The 19,673-nt window shown below is 43.9% G+C and overlaps 1 protein-coding gene across 6 annotated transcripts in view; it reads left to right on the forward strand.

Moving 5' to 3' along the window:
* The window catches only part of mllt10 (MLLT10 histone lysine methyltransferase DOT1L cofactor), an 84,187-nt gene that overhangs the window by 25,015 nt on the left and 39,499 nt on the right, over positions 1–19,673 (forward strand). For 4 of the 6 annotated variants that reach the window (XM_071414732.1, XM_071414736.1, XM_071414735.1 and 1 more), the window contains 7 exons: positions 1,372–1,481; positions 1,552–1,655; positions 2,637–2,730; positions 6,002–6,094; positions 10,757–10,852; positions 11,024–11,351; positions 12,590–13,276. In XM_071414732.1, coding sequence (XP_071270833.1) covers positions 1,372–1,481; positions 1,552–1,655; positions 2,637–2,730; positions 6,002–6,094; positions 10,757–10,852; positions 11,024–11,351; positions 12,590–13,276 — 1,512 coding nt within the window. The remainder of the gene's footprint in view (positions 1–1,371; positions 1,482–1,551; positions 1,656–2,636; positions 2,731–6,001; positions 6,095–10,756; positions 10,853–11,023; positions 11,352–12,589; positions 13,277–19,673) is intronic. The other 2 variants (XM_071414738.1, XM_071414739.1) reach the window with 1 other exon arrangement.

Below are 19,673 nucleotides of genomic sequence, written 5' to 3' on the forward strand. Positions count from 1 at the left end.
AACTGTCCAGATTAGTGATGCTAGGCGGGCGGGTGCGGGTAGCGATCGGTTGAAGAGCATGCATTTAGTTTTACTAGCATTAAAGAGCAGTTGGAGGCCTCGAAAGAGTGTTGTATGGCATTGAAGCTTGTTTGGAGGTTTGTTAACACAGTGTCCAAAGAAGGGCCAGATGTATACAGAATGGTGTCGTCTGCATAGAGGTGGATCAGAGAATCACCCGCAGCAAGAGCGACAGCATTGATATATACAGAGAAAAGAGTCAGCCCGAGAATTGAATCCTGTGGAACCCCCATAGAGACTTCCAGAGGTCCGGACAACAGGCCCTCCAATTTGACACACTGAACTCTATCTGAGAAGTAGTTGGTGAACCAGGCGAGGCAGCCATTCGAGAAACAAAGGCTGTTGTGTCTTCCGATAAGAATACGGTGATTGACAGAGTCGAAAGCCTTGGCCAGGTTAATGAAGACGGCTGCACAGTACTGTTTTTTATCGATGGCGGTTATGATATCGTTTAGGACCTTGAGTGTGGCTGAGGTGCACCCGTGACCAGCTCGGAAACCAGATTGTATGGCGGATAATTTTAGGAAGAGAGGGTCCAGATTGTCTAGCCCAGCTAGTTTGTGGGGATCCAGATTCTGCAGCTCTTTCAGGACTTCATCTGTCTGGATTTGGGTGAAGGAGAAGCAGGGGGGGCTTGGGCCAGTTGCTGCGGGGGGTGCAGAGCTGTTGGCCGGGGCTGGGGTAGCCAGGTGGAAAGCGTGGCCAGCCGTAGAGAAATGTTTATTGAAATTCTCGATTATTGTGGATTTATCGGTGGTGACAGTGTTTCCTAGCCTCAGTGCAATGGGCAGCTGAGAGGAGGTGGTCTTAGTCTCCATGGACTTTACATTGTCCCAAAACGTTTTGGAATTAGTGCTGCAGGATGCAAATTTCTGTTTGTAAGTATGGAGACTGTATGGTTTTATGGGCCTGTTTTATAGTCCTCTGCCAGATTCTTGGAGGGACTTCAAAACAACATCCCCTTTTACACCCTCTTCCTCCTCCCCCTCTCATCCCCCGTGTGTCCCCCCCGGCTAGGTCAAAGGCAGGGCAGGGGTTCAACTGTAAGTTGAATCTTATTGTTGTTCCTGGAATAGAGAGAGAACAGAGGGAGGGAGATACTATTCACCACCATCCGACTTGTCATTTAACTGGCCCACTCCCCATTCCTGCTCTAGTTCGTCAGCTACCTTTCCCTTTCCCACTAACACGATTAAAATGGAAAGGGATTTTGTTTGTTTCTACCCTCTGTGTGCAGGTTGGGTCCAAGTGGTGTGTGTTTGAATAGGTAATAGTGTGTGTGCTGATGTTTGTTCTCTGTTTGTTTTATAGGTTGGGCCCATGTGGTGTGTGCCCTCTACATCCCAGAAGTGGAGTTTGCTAATGTCTCCACCATGGAACCCATCGTACTGCAGTCTGTACCCCACGATCGCTACAACAAGGTACACACACTTCACTCTGTCTGTTTGAGTCCCTACATTTCTGTGTGTGACTGTTTTTTCCTCTGTGTAGAAGTGTTATATCTGTGAGGACCAGGGCAGAGAGAGTAAAGCTGCCACCGGAGCCTGCATGACCTGTAACAAACATGGCTGCCGACAAGCCTTCCATGTCACATGGTGAGCCAGAGCCACATTCAAATACCTACATCTTCATTAACACATGTTTACATTGTGAGCTTCATCCAAATACCTACAATTTGTTTGTAATATACTGACTGTACAAAACATTACGAACACCTTCCTGATATTGAGTCTCCCCCTTGCCCTCAGAGCAGCCTCAATTCGTTGAGGCGTGGACTCTTTAAGGTGTCGAAAGCGTTCCACAGGGATGCTGGCCCATGTTGACTCCAATGCTTCCTATACGTTGGCTGGATGTCCTTTGGGTGGTGGATCATTCTTCATACACACAGGAAACTGTTGAGCGTGAAAAACCCAGCAGCATTGCAGTTCTTGATACACTCGAACTGGTCCGCCTGGAACCTACTACCATACCCCGTTCCAAGGCACAATCTTTTGTCTTGCCCATTCACCTTCTGAATGGCACATATACTCAATCCATGTCTGAATTGTCTCAAGGCTTATACATCCTTATTTCATCTGTCTCCTCCCCTTCATCTTCATCTAGTGGACAAGTTCCATCAATGAGGGATCATAGCTTTCACCTGGATTCACCTGGTCAGTCTGTCATAGAAAGAGCAGGACCTCCTAATTATGATTTTTTTTAACCTTTATTTATCCAGATTAGTCTCATTGAGATAAAAAAAAAAATTCAAGAGAGACCTGGTCCAACCAAGACATCAGCGGAGGGGACAATGTTTTGAGACAAATATCAGACATACTGTAACAACTTACAGACATAGACACACCATAAAAGAACACGTTTTGACGTAGACACGCCGACATTTCAATTGCGGAAACATACAGACGTCATGGATAAATCAATCATGTACCACTGCATCAAGTCCTAATGACAATCACATTCCTCCTAATGTTTTGTACACTCAGTGTATATCATCTTTTGTCTCTTATGTCTTCTCCTTTCACTTTTCTCTCTATCCCCTTCTCTCTCTTGATACATATTCTCTCTCCTCTCCTCAGTGCCCAGTTTGCTGGGTTGTTGTGTGAGGAGCAAGGGTCGGACGCAGACAACGTCAAGTACTGTGGCTACTGCAAGTACCACTACAGCAAACTGGTAAGATCTCTCTCTCTCTCTCTCTCTCTCTCTCTCTCTCTCTCTGTCTCTGTCTGTCTGTCTGTCTGTCTGTCTGTCTGTCTGTCTGTCTGTCTGTCTGTCTGTCTGTCTGTCTGTCTGTCTCTCTGTCTCTCTGTCTCTCTGTCTCTCTGTCTCTGTCTCTGTCTCTGTCTCTGTCTCTGTCTCTGTCTCTGTCTCTGTCTCTGTCTGTCTGTCTGTCTGTCTGTCTGTCTGTATTGTCTCACTTTTCTAACGTTCTTACTGTGCTGGGGGAAGAAGAGTGGTCTTATCTCAAAGACCTGGAATCTAGTTTTGCTTCCCAACCCTCTCTGTCAGAACAGCACTGTAAGCTTTTTGAAGGCCTGCACTTCCTCTACACACACTGGCACTCCACGCCATGGACACACACACACTGGCACTCCACGCCATGGACACACACACACTGGCACTCCACGCCATGGACACACACACACTGGCACGCCATGCACACACACACACTGGCACTCCACGCCATGGACACACACACACTGGCACTCCACGCCATGGACACACACACACTGGGGAATAACTTTCCTTTCTTAAATGACTTGACATTCTTCTCCTCTGCCAATTACAACTGCTGAAATTGGAGCCATCCGTTCGTCTATACCTCCTCTAGCCCCTTTCTCTCTCCCTACAACCATCAACACATTCCCTCTCCTTTTTCACCCCTCTCCTCTCTTTCCCCCTCTCCAGCACTTCTCTCTCCCCCACCCCTCTCCCCCACCAGCCCCACTGTCTCCCTCTCCCATCAACCCCCATCTAATCAGCATTGCCTCCCAGGCCTTTTGTCCCCTCCACTCCCCTGCTCTCTGTGTGCTAAGCCCATGCTGGGTTAGAATTTGGGGGCTGGGAGAGGGTGAGGGGTACTGGGGTTAGGGTTACAAGTGGGCAAAGAGATGCTTTCCAATTCACATAAGTACACACCATTCCACACAGACACCGTATAAATGCTTTCACTTACATACACTTTCTCCCTCTCTCTTTACCTCTTTCACTCACTCAGAGCTCTTTGGAGCTAGAGCCCCTGCTGTGTTGAAGATTTTGTGCTCCACCCCTACCATCCGTCAGGGGGGAAAATACACACACACATTTTCCCCCCCTGGGTTATTAAACAACTAATTGACCGACGTCGGTTCAATTACTTGAATTCCATTCTGTTTTTTGGGGCGGGTGAGCTCAACGCACAATTCTGTATTGAGAAATCAAATTCACATGAGAAATTAAATCAAGAACTATGTGGGATGCTGGGCTGAAGGGAGTTGTATTTTTCATTAGGCAAATATTCTACCTAGTTCAGAGGAGAAACATGGTAATTAACTACAATGACCATAATCCATTGCGCCTGTTCTTTCCCGGCTTGGACAGAGACGCATAGCCTACACACAGACCACATGGGAGAGGAATAAACACAACGACAAGAGGGATAGAGGTAGTTCTGCTCGATTGATAGTTGTAGTAGTTGGTAATAAGCAGTCTTGAAAGTATGCCTTATGTACTTTGAAGAACTGGTAAAATGATTTTGGCAGACAGCTCTTCAGCTTACTTAGGCAGCTACTAGTTATAGCTTAGGCAGCTACTAGTTATAGCCAGCTAGCTGCTTGCCTAGCTAAATTGGTCAAAGACCGTACCATATGAGGAGCACAGAGATAACGTTAGATGGTTGGTTGTCTGGCTGCTACTGCCTGAGCAGAGATGAGATGATGCATTTAAGGAATGAAAAATAATAGTCATCAAATAAAAGCTAAGTAATATACACAACTGAAATATTTATTATTACATAGTAATTTCCTCATTTTCTATTGATGTCTACCCAATGTGGACCAGACAGAGACAATGGAATGTTTTCAATGTTTTGTCAACTGAATGTTGACCATTTTTTGCTTTGGAATTTCCATTAAAAAGCTCATAATTTTAATGTCATTATTTCATAATGCATTTAATGTAGAAAAAATACAACTACACTAAATCGAAAACCTCAATTTATTTTTTAATAACTGAACCGGAACCCGAACCATCCTCAAAAAGCAATAATTGCTCAGCGCACACGCACACACATACACACGCATGAAAATAAATGCTTGTAGTTCTATTGAACCTGTGGAATGGCTTTGTATGGCCTGATGTAATTAGGCTGGTACAGCATAGAGGAGATGAGAAACGCATGAGGAATAAAGGACAGACAAACCAATGTTATTAGAAGGGATTTCATAAGACGTCACATGGGTTGATGAATGACGTTTATAGGATTTGTCTTCTTGTTGGGACTAGTGACATTTTGATGTTTTGAAATTAATACTCCTCTTTGTGGTCAAAAATAATGTTGGTGTTTTTATTTATTTATTTGGTACTTTTTACCCATTTTTCTCCCCAATTTTGTGATATCCAGTTGGTAGTTACAATCGTGTCCCATCGCTGCAACTCCCGTACGGACTCGGGAGAGGCGAAGGTCGAGAGCCAGGCGTCCTCCGAAACATGACCCCGCCAAGCTGCACTGCTTCTTGACACACTGCCCTCTTAACCCGGAAGCCAGCGCACCAATGTGTCGGAGGAAACGCCATACAGCTGGCGACTGAAGTCAGCGTGCATGCGCCCGGCCCCCACAAGGAGTCGCTAGAGCGCGATGGAACATGGACATCCCAGCCAAACCCTCCCCTAACCCAGAAAACGCTGGGCCAATTGTGCGCCGCCTCATGGGTCTCCCGGTAGCGGCCGGCTGCGACACAGCCCGGATTGAACCCGTATCTGTAGTGACCCCTCCAGCACTGCGATGCCGTGCCTTAGACAGCGCCACTCGGGAGGCTCGATTTAATGTTTTCTTACAGTAGACAAGAATGGGTCTAGCTCAACGTTTGTTTTAATTGAGTATATTGGTGGTAAATCTAGTCAACTTGAAATAGTCTGTTGCTGGTTAATTGCGTCTGAGGTAGAACAGGGGAAGGGTCCCTTCAGTGTGCGTGTGGTATAGAACGAGATGCATTTATTTGTCTGTGTCATGAAATGGTGATTTGGAGCAGTCTTTTTTTGATTTTGCATCAGTCTTTGTTAATATTTTTGTTTTACTATATTAATTAAACCCTATATTTAGCTTTTATTTATTTATTAATTTGGTCTTTATTTAACTTAGGTCTTCTGTCCGTCTATTTTTTAGTATTTTTTTGTTTGTTAGCTTTCATGTATTTATATAGCTTGGGTCTACTGTAGTAACGTGAAGTTCCTCTCTACCTTTTAGCGAAGGAGCAGGGCCCGAGGTAGTAGGGCTCAGAGCCTTAGTGACTCTTCCTCTCAGTGTTCGGATAAACTCCTTGACCACCAAGACGACAAGGTAAGGTGGCCCCAACATCTAGTATCTCTATTTCTACGTGACTGTGACGGACACAGCAACCATACGCCCTCTATCTGAACACACACACACACACACACACACACACACACACACACACACACACACACACACACACACACACACACACACACACACACACACACCACACACACACCACACACATTGTAGACAGAGGGAACTACACACAGCACAGAGACACGGCTAAGGATATAAATGCCCTAGCTAATTTAGTTGGCTTGAGTGATTTAGGGGTTCACAGCAAAGCTAAAATACATTCTCATGAACACTAGGACCAAATGACACCATTATGTAGGCCCATGGTACATGTCTTAACTTAGTTTGAGAAAAGCTAAGTGACTAGTCAAAAGATGGCGAAAAGGTATGTGTCCATTTAAACCACTAAATCCACTCCATAGTGCCCTTTCAACTTGAAACTTGTCATAGCTATCATGGACGTCCCTAAAATGAACCACACGGAATTTGGTATTGATATCTAAAGAAAACTATTAACAACTCATTGTTTGAATATGTAACGCTATTGCTCAAAATTATCTGCAATCATCATCTCCTCATGAACCATACGTCAGACTTTAATGGTTTTGATTTAAAATAAAAAATGGATTCAAATATACCTAACAGATGCACGTTGGGACATATGCTAGCTAAAAATACTTTAAAGATATTCTTCTCATGAACCATTTTGGAGCGGCAGGTAGCCTAGTGGTTAAATTAAAAAAACAAATAAATAAGTCAGGTTGACTCCAGATTTGGTATATAGAAAAACTATCATGTAGTAACCAAAAAAGTGTTAAACAAATCAAAATATATTTTATATTTGAGATTCTTGGAAGTAGCCACACCTTTGCCTTGGTGACTGCTTTGTACACTCTTGGAATTCTGTCAACCAGCTTCATGAGCTAGTCACCTGGATTGCATTTCAATTAATAGGTATTCCTTGTTAAAAGTTAATTTGTGGAATTTCTTTCCTTAATGCATTTGAGCCAATCAGTTGTGTTGTGACAGGGTAGGGGTGGTATACAGAAGATAGCCCTATTTGGTAAAATACTAATTCCATATTATGGCAAGAACACCTCAAATAAGCAAAGAGAAACGACAGTCCATCATTACTTTAAGACATGAAGGTCAGTGAATCCAGAAAATTTCAAGAACTTTTAAAGTTTCTTCAAGTGCAGTCGCAAAAACCATCAAGCGCTATGATGGAACTGGCTCTCATGAGGACCGCCACAGGAACGGAAGACCCATAGTTACCTCTACTGGAGAGGAGAATTTCATTAGTTACCAGCCTCAGAAATTGTAGCTCAAATAAATGCTTCTCACAGTTCAAGTAACAGACACTTCTCAACATCAACTGTTCAGAGGAGACTGCGTGAATCAGACCTTCATGGTCGAATTACTGCAAAGAAACCACTACTAAAGGACACCAATTTTGAAGAGACTTGCTTGGGCCAAGAAACACGAGCAATGGACATTAGACCGGTGGAAATCTGTTCTTTGGTCTGAGGAGTCCAAATTTGTGTTGTTCCCACCGTGAAGTGGGGAGGAGGGGGTGTGATTATGTGGGGGTGCTTTTCTGGTGACAGTCTGATTTATTTAGAATTCAATGCACACTTACCCCACATGGCTACCACAGCATTCTGCAGCGATATGCCATCCCATCTGGTTTGGGCTTAGGGGGACTATCATTTGTTTTTCAATAGGACAATGACACAAAACACACCCCAGGCTATGGAATTGCTATTTGACCAAGGAGAGGGATGGAGTGCTGCATCAGATGACCTGGCCTCCACAATCACCTCAAACCTCAACCCAATTAAGGTGGTTTGGGATGAGTTGGACCGCAGAGTGAAGGAAAAGCTGCCAACAATTGCTCAGTATATTTGGGAACTCCTTCAAGACTGTTGGAAAAGCATTCCAGGTGAAGCTGGTTGAGAGAATGCCAAGTGTGCAAAGCTGTCATCAAGTCAGAGTGGCTATTTGAAGAATCTAAGATGTAAAATATATTTTAATTTGTTTAACACTTTTTTGGTTACTACATGATTCCATATGTGTTATTTCTTAGTTTTGATCTCTTCACTATTATTCTACAATGTAGAAAATAGTAAAAAAATAAAGAAAAACCCTTGAATGAGTAGGTGTGTTCTTTCTTTTGACGTGTGTGTGTGTGTGTGTACACACACTACCGGTGAAAAGTTTTAGATGTTCAGTGTATTTATTTTTTCCCCCAGAGAAAAACGATCTCGATCAACATTGAAATGACAAAATCAAATTTGAAACTGTGTAGAAATGATAATGAACCTACAATTATAGTCTCCTCTGTCCAACTTGCTAACAGTCATTGAAGCTAAAGCTAGACAGTCAGGGAGCATCAAACATTACAAAGCGATGGATAGACCACGTTTTGTTTTCATATTAACGGTGAAGAAATATATGTAATGTACGTGCGGCCCTCTGGGGAAAAAATGTGTTTGACACCCTTGTCCTAGGTCCTTAGAATGATCATGTGAGACACCAGGGATCTCGGTCTCAAACCAACACTTTATAAACCAGTCAGAGTTAATCAGTCACGGTCCTGTTAGTGACATACACTCATCCGACTACGCCACTACTGTGTGAGAGAGAGCGTATGGTTTTCTGTCCAGTGTTATCGATTCTCTATTCTGGCAATGGGCCTGTTCTAATACCTTACACATGCATCCTTCCTTCCTTAGTTACCACTGATCTGACATGACATTGTAGGTGTAATCACCTATCCAACCATATTAGATCAGTGATTACATATAGGAAGGAAAAAAGGAAAGTGCATGGTTAAAGGTAGACCCAGGCATATGACGTCTTTGTTTACGGTATGGGGAGTTCCTGCTTCCATAAATCAACAATAAGCATTTAAACTGCAGAGAATGCCTCTGTTGGGTATCACATCAAGTGAGGGAGGGCCCGGAATGAGTAGAGCCAATAAATATGAGTCTCGGTCGATAAGAATTTAGTTGTTAATGGCTGTAAGCAGGATGTTGCTCCACTATCTTTGATGTCATGTTTCTGAGCTCACCTTTTTAAGGTGTATGAACAGGACCATGGTCTCTGGCCATGTATCCTCTTCTTTTATGACTTTAGGGGAAGTCACCCACTCCATAAGTCTGTTTCCCTCACCCGATTGACCTACTCCTTGTTGCTTCACCTCATTGTGTTTTTCTGATTGGATAATAATAATAATTGCCTGCTTTTTTTGTATTTCAGTTGTAGGTAGTTTTTTTATTGTATTCATTTTGGACTGCAAAAGCCAATTTGATTTTCTGAACATTATATTTTCGAGATCTTGAGTTTTTAGCTAACATTGTCACGATACCATGTGAGTGCCTTGAGCATTCTCCTGTATTACATGGTCAGTCAACTGGAATATGACCCATGCGTGAGCCTGTAACTCAGTTTTTTGGGGGTGATACTTTTATTGAAGCATTGAGGATGGTGTGAAAAAAGCAGAGTTAACACATTTGTCTAGTTCCCTTCCTTGCCCTGGCTTTTGTCACACAGCCTGATTTGCATTAGCAAGAGGACCCATCCCCCTCCCGCCTACCCCCTACACATTCCAGGGTCAGAGGTCAGAAGGCTCAGATCTGTGTGTGTCTGTGTGCGTGCGCGCCTACCTATTCCCAAACCCTGCAGCCAAATAACAAGGGGCTAAAAGCCTCCTTCCACAGGCCGCTCATACAGTCTGCAAGAAACACACACACACCGGCTGGTCAGAGGGCCTGCAGGAAACTGCCCAAGGGAATTCCTGCCAGGCTGGGGAGGATTATTTACCCTGTTTTCCTCTTCCCTCCCTCCCTTTTTTCTCTGTGTCTCCAGCTCTGATAAGGAGGGAGTCTCTCCAAGTGTACAAAGCGAACAAGTGGATGTGTGTGTGTTTGGACATTTGACCCTCTCAGCCTAACTCTGTCCATCAACACCTACCGCTGGAATGTTAATGAGAAACAACAAGGGAATCCCCGGGAACCTACCCTGTTAAAAACACACACACACACGTATAGTTAGCTACAATGACCTACCAGCCTTGACACACCCTGGTAGCTACAGGGAAGAAAAAGACAGGAGGACAACAGAGGGATTGAGGTAGAGAGAGGGTTGGTGGAGAGAAAAGGGGAAAGATGGAAGGATGCTGGGGCCAGGGTCGATGGTTGTCATGGTGCTGTCTGTCGGTAGCATGTTAAGTCTCATGTTGTCTCACAGGATCACTGCATATTTTCACACCTGCCAGTGGTGTGGCCCTGTGGGGTGAGAGGAGTGAGGGTGTGTGTAGCTAAGGGTGTAAATTGAGTTCTAAGGTGTTTAGACCATGGATCTGGTTGGGTAGAATCTCTCACCAAGAAGACAGAAAACCAAGTGTCTGTAGATTTTAATCTCTTTTTTTCTGTCTTAAGCACTGCAGTATAACTATCCTTTCACCTCAGACTGGGGCTGTGAATTGAAGATCAGTTTTCTCTTTCTCTTCTCTTTCGCTCTCATTTTCTCTTTCAGAAGCAGTGCCAAAGGTTTGGGACCAGAGCAACCCAGACACTCATCTGTCTAATCCTCCGCTTTCTTGTCCTTCCGTAACGCTCATCCATTCCTTCTCTCTCTCCTCAGAAACACAAAGAGAGGGAGAGACACAAACCCAAACACAAGAAGACTCTAGAGCTCTCCCCTTCCCTCGCTTCAACTCTCATGCTTGCCTCAGACAAGGTGAGCTCACTCCTCCTCTCCTCCCTCTCTTTCTTTTTCCGTCTCACTCTGTGGGTTTAATGTCAAATGAACATTGACTAGCTCTGTTAGGCATTATGCAGGACTGACCTCTCATACTCCCCTTCCTCCTCTCGTCTCTTCTGTCCTCTCCTCTCCTCATCCCTCTCTCAGAGTTACAACAGTAGCAGCAGCAGTGGTGGGGGAGTCTCCGCTATGCCCGCCTCCTCTCAAAAGCGATTGGATGACAGCGCTGCCCGTTTCACCACCGCCAACTTCCAGGAAGTGCCGGTGCACTCCGGGGGTTTAAAGGACAGCCCCCCCACAGGGTCAGAAGGCAAACCGGGGTCGGAGGTCAAACAGGGCAAGAAGAGCATTAGCCAAGGGGTTGGTGTTCAGCGCGGACGCAAGTCCCTCACACCTGGGAAGTCCCTCCCCTCTGCTGTGGTCACTACGGCAACCTCCTCCACTGCCGCCTCCTCCACTGGAACCTTTCATCAAGGTGAGATTGATGCACTGTTTACGTCCGCGTGTTTGTGGCGTGCCTGTCTCTGACAGTTGTTGGATGTTGTCCAGAGTGCCAGAGTTAGTTAGCGTATGGCCAAGATAAGTCTCCCTGGCTAGACCCTGGCTGCTGTAATCTGTGTGCTCCGCCACGCACACACACACTAAAGCGTTCAGATGCCATGAGTGTCCCTGAACCCGGCCCCCTGTGGCAGCGCGTGTGTGTGTGTGTCAGCCTCGAGGGGTCAAGTCTGGAGGTCTGACGTGTTGTAAGTGGCATCTAGTGGGGAAACAGTGTCACAGTCCAGGAGACTGAGGGAAAGAAAGCAAATAATAACTATCATATCTGTGTGTGTGTGTGTGTGTGTGTGTGTGTGTGTGTGTGTGTGTGTGTGTGTGTGTGTGTGTGTGTGTGTGTGTGTGTGTGTGTGTGTGTAACCACCTTTCCATCCACAGTTTTTATGTGAGTAAAGTCATACTCTATCAAAAAAATAACTACAGCTGTGATGGATACAGGAATTTTCGGTGTCATTTTATAAATGCCGACAGATCATTTGTTTGTTCAACATGGTGTTTTTTTTTTGTGGGGGTAAAATAAATGTGAGAAATGACGGTGAAAACACCGTTATGCACAAATATTGATATAATAACCATCATATGGAAGTAAACTTGGAGTCATGCGACGATATGGCGTGTGGTCCTCCTACGACCCAGGAAAGCATGCAGTTTATTAGGCTACAGATTAAATAAAAGATGAACTTCACAGGGTGGTGAAAGTGCACGGTGTCGGTGATGCTCCTTTCTGATAAATATTGAGGGTCTTATTCTGGTAACATGATGATCCATGCTTGACTGCTGTTTGACCTGTAAATAGTCATCATGTACACTAGCCTACCCGCACTGTATCTGCAAACTGTTGTTAATTAGATCGCACGTGCCAGAGTAGGCACATTTGCTATTTCACTCAACAGTTTTTGTGACAAAACTATCGGTAGAGTTGAAAATGTGATGCAAACACATTGAACTTTTCTATGTTTATTCTGAACATGAAAACTTAAGCGAAAAATAACTGTCATCACGCATTGATTCTGTTTGGAAACACCACTGGTGGGAAAATGTGCATATTTTCTGTATGCATATTTTAGAATATTCGCATGAAAATCTGTCGCCAATTGGCTGGAAACCTAGCTTGTGTGTTTTTTAGTCTCCAAACAGCTTCTCCTCTCTCTCTCACAGCTCTCCTGCTGTCCAATAAGACGTCTTCCACCTTGACTCCTCCCACATCTGACTTCCTGGGCTTCTCTGATCCGTTGCTACGCTCCGGAGGTGGGGACTCCTTTTCTTCGCCCCCATTCAGCCGTTGCCTAGTGAAGCCCAGTGAGGTCACGGCCTCGGAGGGCATGGCTTCGCTCAGCACCTTCGGATCAATGATGTCACTTCCTGGTGGCGTAGCTGGCGCTAAACTGTACGAGAACTCTCACAGCGAGCCGACGGGGAACGTTGCTTCCACAGCCGGCTACAAACGCCCCTCATCATCCTCCTCTTCCTCTGCTGGCTCCTCCTCTGGGCCAAGTATGGGGGAAGGAGGAGAAGAAGGGGTGAAGAAGAAGAGAGGAAACTGGAGGAACCGATACGGACCCTGCTTCAGTGTTCCGGACGGCAAGGCTACAGACGGACCTGAGCACCACACAGCACCGCTACCTCTCCCCTCCTCTTCTCTCTGCTCCACCTCATCCGCCTCGCCGTCCCCCTCCTCTACCAGCGCTCTGCCAGGCCGGCCCGGAGGAGGTGGAGGAGAGAGAGTAGGAGAGAGAGGAGGTCTGCTGGGTGTTGGTGTTAGCGTTGGGATCCAGAATTCTCCTTCCCTACTGAGGAACGGCAGTCTGCCATGTCACGGAGTCACCTCTACTCCCTCTGGCACCGGTAGGACACACACACACTTACCTTACTGTCTTTCATTACTAATTCTATCAGTGTTTTGTGTCAGCAGCTGTGTAATGTTATGGTGGAGACTGATAACTGTGGACGACTAAATAGAGAGCTGCCTAAAGCAGCTGAGGAAAGGAAAGGATGAGAGGAAATCACTGGAGAGTATTGAGTTTCAGCGCTGGAGAGAAGGTGGGGTTAAAGGGGAGGGAGGGAACAGAAAAGCACATGAGAGGATAGATGGAAGGAAGAGGGGGAGGGGAGGGGAGGAGAGGAGGGTTGAACAGGCAATTAGTAGCTCTTGTATTAGACTCTGTTAGAGAAGAGAGGAGGGTTAGAGTGCTATGAACCCTGCTGGACTACACTACGTGTGTGTGTGTGTGTGTGTGTGTGTGTGTGTGTGTGTGTGTGTGTGTGTGTGTGTGTGTGTGTGTGTGTGTGTGTGTGTGTGTGTGTGTGTGTGTGTGTGTGTGTGTGTGTGTGTGTGTGTGTGTGTGTGTGTGTGTGTGTGTGAAACAAACCAGCACACACACACTGAAGTGCGTTTCATCTTGTGTTCTGTTGCTTGGCAACTGAGTCAATGCTTTGGAGTTCCCTTCTGCTGCAGGAAATGTCTCTTAGCATCCTTCTCTCTTTCTTCTCTATCCCTCATAATCACCATATTTGTTCCCCTTATTCTTTCTCTCACCTTCTTTATTCTCTATTTTTCTACCATGTCCTCTTTCATTCCTCTTTACAGCTTATCTCTTTCTCTCTTTCCATCTCTCCTGTTCTGTAGGCTCTCTCCTGTTCTGTAGGCTCTCTCCTGTTCTGTAGGCTCTCTCCTGTTCTGTAGATGTGATAAAGATCTCAAACCAAACAATGTAAATCCCCAGCAAAATTAGCCCACATTCAGGCTATTGTTTATGTGTATTTCACAGTATGTTATGGTAAAAATCGTAGTATAATGCTTGTATGGATTTCAACCCCAAAACATGTTCATGTCATCGTCACCAATCAACTTCATTACAGTTAGAAACGACTTTGACTACACCACTGATGTCTGTATGCTAGCTATGCTACCAGCTTATACGAGCGGGAGTTAGCGTTTAGCAGTCACTTCTAAACTTGAAAAGGAACAACTTCTAAATGTTATGCAGCGTAAATTGGCAAGTATATCCAAGTCAGACTTTAGTTACCACTTTGTGGGCCTGTTACAATACATCAATCATGATGGATTTGATGATTATCCACTCTGTTAGATTTCAGATTGTCAGATTTGTTGAATGTGCGCCAATCCGGCGTCGTCCTAACCCCCACTGTCTGTGTTTCATTGACCTCTACCGGATCTATAGGTGCTTCTCCTGTTCTATAGGCTCTTCTCCTGTTCTATAGGCTCTCTCGATGTTTCTTCTCCCTTCCTCACTTGTAGCTAAATGTGTGAGTGTGTGTGAGTTTTCTGCGCCAGACTAATGACCGGGAAGATTTAAATTTATTGGACATTTGAGAAGTTTACTGGTCATCCATATGCATTGGGTGCGTAACCCATTAGGCCGTCCAGTGTCCACCAACGCAGCCAGGGCCATCAATAAACGAGGGATATTGGCCAAATGAGACGTTTACGTGTCCTTAAAACTAATTACAAAAACCCATCTTTGTGTTTCAATTTGTAGCATATGCAAAAATGTATAGCCTGTTTTATTGGTTTTTACTTTCCTAAAACAATAGTTATCCACTTCACGGTTCAGCTGCTATGAAATGTGAGCACTAAATGAATCAGGGCGTTGCATGCATAGGCCTTTTGGCTCTATTATATTAATATTTTAAAAAAGATATATAAAGGAAGAGAAGTTTAGGCCTAGCCACAGAGAGAGAGAGAGAGCGAGAGAGATATGCCGGTGGCATGCTACGACACCGACATGCATTTCTTTATACTTGTCACATAGGCTACTGTGTCTGCTATACAGATATAGGTGTACAGAAGGAGGCAAATTCATTCATTTTCAATTAGAATATTTTTTATAAAGATGAGCATTATATTGTTATAGGACTCTGGTAGGCCTAAAACATTCTTCCTCACCTCAAGTTCAACTGTCGAAGTCAGTTGAAGCACATGTTCCCACTGCATTCATATCATAGGCCTGCAGTATAATAGGCTAATAGCCACATCACACCAAACCTTCACAAAAGTTTTTTAACTTTATTAGGGTAATATCAAAAGTACACTACTTGACCAAAAGTATGCTCGTTGAACTTCTCATTCCTTAATCATGGGCAATTCATATGGAGTTGCTCCCCCTTTGCTGCTATAACAGCCTCCACTCTTCTGGGAAGGCTTTCCACTAGATGTTGACACATTGCTGCGGGGACTTGCTTCCATTCAGCCACAAGAGCATTAGTGAACTAGGGCACTGATGTTGGGCGATTAGGCCTGGCTTGCAGTAGGCGTTCCAATTCATCCCAAAGGTGTTCGATGAGGTTGAGGTCAGGGCTCTGTGCAGGCCAGTCAAGTTCTTCCACACCAATCTCGACAAACCATTTCTGTATGGACCTCTCTTTGTGCATGGGGTCATTGTCATGCTGAAACAGGAAAGAGCCTTCCCCAATATGTTGCCACAAAGTTGGAAGCACAGAATCATCTAGAATGTCATTGCATGCTGTAGCATAAACATTTCCTTCTCTGGAACTAAGAGGCACTATTCTGAACCATGAAAAACAGCCCCAGACCATTATTCCTCCTCCACCAAATATTACAGTTGGCACTATGCATTCAGGCAGGTAGCCTTCTCATGGAATCTGCCAAATCCAGATTCGTCTGTCGGACTGCCAGATAGTGAAGCTTGATTTATCACTCCAGAGAACGCGTTTCCACTGATCCAGAGTTCATTAGCGGTGAGCTTTACACCACTCCAGCCGACGCTTGGCATTGCGCATGGTGATCTTAGGATTGTGTGTAGCTGGTCTGCCATGTAAACACATTTCATGAAGATCCCGACGAACAGTTATTGTGCTGATGTTGCTTCCAGAGGCATTTTGGAACTTGGTAGTGAGTGTTGCAACCGAGGTCAGATGATTTTTACCCGCTACGCGCTTCAGCACTTGGCGGTCCTGTTCTGTGAGCTTTTGTGGCTTACCACTTTGCGACTGAGCTGTTGTTGCTCCAAGATGTTTCCACTTCACAATAACAGCACTTAGTTAATAACAGCACTTAGTTGACCAGGGCAGCTCTAGCAAGGCAGAAATTTGATGAACTGACTTGTTGGAAAGTCACTGAGCTTTTCAGTAAGGTCATTCTACTACCAATGTTGTCTATGGAGATTTCATGGCTGTGTGCTTGATTTTATACACCTGTCAGCAACGTGTGTGGCTTAAATAGTTGAATCAATTCATTTGAAGAGGTGTCTACATACTTTTGTATATACTGTGAATTGGAAAAGTATTCAGACCCCTTCCCCTTTTCCACATTTTGTTACTTTACAGCCTTATTCTAAAATGGATTAAATTATTTTTCCCCCTGATCAATCTGGACACTACCCAATAATGACAAAGCGAAAACAGGTTTTTAGAAATATTTGAAAATCTACTAAAAATAATAAACAAAAATACCTTATTTAGATTAGTATTCGGATCCTTTGAAATTGAGCTCAGGTGCATCCTGTTTCCATTAATCATCCTTGATGTTTCTACAACTTGATAGGAGTCCACCTGTGGTAAATTCAATTGATTGGACATGATTTGGAAAGGCACACAACTGTCTATATAAGGTCCCGCAGTTGACAGTGCATGTCAGAGCAAAAACCAAGCCATGAGCTCGAATGAAATTGTTCGTAGAGCTCTGAGACAGGATTGTGTTGAGGCACAGATCTGCAAAACATTTTTGCAGCATTGAAAGTCCCCAAGAACACAGTGGTCTCCATCATTCTTAAATGGAAAAAGTTTGGAACACCCAAGACTTCCTAGTGCTGGCCGCATGGCCAAACTGAGCAATCGGGGAAGGGCCTTGGTCAGGGGGGTGACCAAGAACCTGATGGTCACTCTGACAGAGGTCCAGAGTTCCTCTGTATAGATGGGAGAACTTTCCAGAAGGACAACCATCTCTGCAGCACTACACAAATCAGGCCTTTATGGTGGAGTGGCCAGAGGGAAGCTACTCCTCAGTAAAAGGCACAACGCATGGTGGTGGCAGCATCATGATATGGGGATGTTTTTCAGCGGCAGAGATTGGGGCAAAGATGAACAGAGAGATCCTTGATGAAAACCTGCTCTGACCTCAGACTGGGGCGAAGGTTCACCTTCCAACAGGACAACGACCCTAAGCACACAGCCAAGACAACGCAGGAGTGGCTTCGGGACAAGTCTCTGAATGTCCTTTTATAAAATTTTTTATATTTTTATTTAATGAGGCAAGTCAGTTAACAAATTCTTATTTACAATGACGGCCTACCGAAGAACAGTGGGTTGTTCAGGGGCAGAATTACATATTTTTACCTTGTCAGCTCGGGGATTCGATCCAGCAACCTTTCAGTTACTGGCCCAATGCTCTAACCACTAGGCTACCTGCCGTCTTGAGTGCCAAGCTTGTAGCAACATACTAAAGAAGACTCGGGGCTGTGGTCGCTGCCAAAGGTGCTTCAACAAAGTACTGAGTAAAGTTATGAATACTTATGTAAATGTGATTGTTTCAGTTTTTTATTTTATTAATAAATTAGCCAAAATGTCTAAACCTGTTTTTTCTTTGTCACTGTGATGTATTGTGTGTAGATTGATGAGGGGGAAAAAAACAATTTCGTAAATTTTATAATAAGGCTGTAATGTAACAAAATGTGGAAAATGTCAAGGGGTCTGAATACTTTCTGAATGCACTATATAGTGTAAGTCAAGATATTGTTTATAGGGAAAATACAAGCAGCATGTTTCATTGCGGCAAACACAACATTACAGTTGTAACTTAATTTGGCAAGAGAAGGTTGGCTCAAGAGAATGAACAAAACACTTGTGAACCGGTTTAAGCCTTCTCAAAAGTTTTGGACAGGCTATATTGCAGCAATTGCCAAGAAAGGATAGTGCCTACCATACCCAACAAATGACCGCAATGGGCTAAGGATATTTATTTATTTATTTTACAACGGCCTACTTATAACCCATCTTAAACTAAATACGGAGCACACAATTAAAAAGACATCAAGCTTAATGTAGCCAACAAATGTCTCAACGGAATGAAACAACACATTTTTCATATTTAAAGACTTGGTTTGGATGAATAAATAGGCCTACAATAATAACAATGATGTACAATAATAATAATAAAACAAATGATAATGAATCCAAATAAATCAATAAACAAATGTCATCCTATCTGAATAGCGAGTTGTGCACAGTACCCTGCATTTGGCCCCGTAAACATTCTTCTCACAACATTACAACTTTTCCATACAGAGGACATTCCCCTTGTAGCAGGGCTCCAGATTATTTTTTTCTCCAGTTGGTACTGGTGCTACAGTTTTTCAGTTGCTGGCACCAGCCCATGATTTGGTCGCACCAATTTGTTACCGCGGCATCACACAATATAAAAAATTAGTAGGCTTATGTTATAAAGTAAATTCACAGTGCTTTATTAAAACATGTAATAGTCTACTATGATGGTATTGAAGAAATAAGTTGTTTCATCATCTTATGATGTTGTGATTCAAAGTATTTTAATGTGCAACCTAATCCAGTGATTGTAATGCATTTTGAGTAGACTATACTATTGTTATATTTTACTGTTAAAATAGGGCTTCAGATATAACAAATATTTAAAAAATAAACTTTCAAATAAATACAATTTCAATAAAGGTGAATTTGCGTGCATCTTTTTGTGCCATAATATCATAGGCTACTTTATTTGGGGGTAATTCATCGCCTAAATAAGTGGAAACTAACTCTAAAGATAATACCCATTGATTGATAGTAGCCATGTATTAATATAACAGTACATTTTAATGTCCAAAAATAACGTTGCAGTTGTAGCCTACCGCCCAATGAGGCCTATGCAATGCGCATTATGTGTGCTTCCTATATCAAAGTTTATAAGAAATCCAGCTATGCCCTCCGGCGAACCATCAAACAGGCAAAGCGTCAATACTGGACCAAGATCAAATCCTACACACCAGCTCTGACACTCGTCGGATATGGCAGGGCTTGCAAACAATCACGGATTACAAAAGGAAACCCATTCGCAAGGTTTTCAGTGACACAAGCCTACCAGATGAGGTAAATACCTTCTATGCTTGCTTGGAGGCTAGCAACACTCAACCATGCATGAGAGCAGCAGCTCTTCTAGACGACTGTGTGATCACGCTCTGCGTAGCAGATGTGAGTAACGCCTTTTAAACAGGTTAACATTCACAAGACGGATTACCAGGACGCATACTCT

Source organism: Salvelinus alpinus, chromosome 8 (genome assembly GCF_045679555.1).
Source record: "Salvelinus alpinus chromosome 8, SLU_Salpinus.1, whole genome shotgun sequence".
In the NCBI taxonomy this organism is placed as follows: domain Eukaryota; kingdom Metazoa; phylum Chordata; class Actinopteri; order Salmoniformes; family Salmonidae; genus Salvelinus; species Salvelinus alpinus.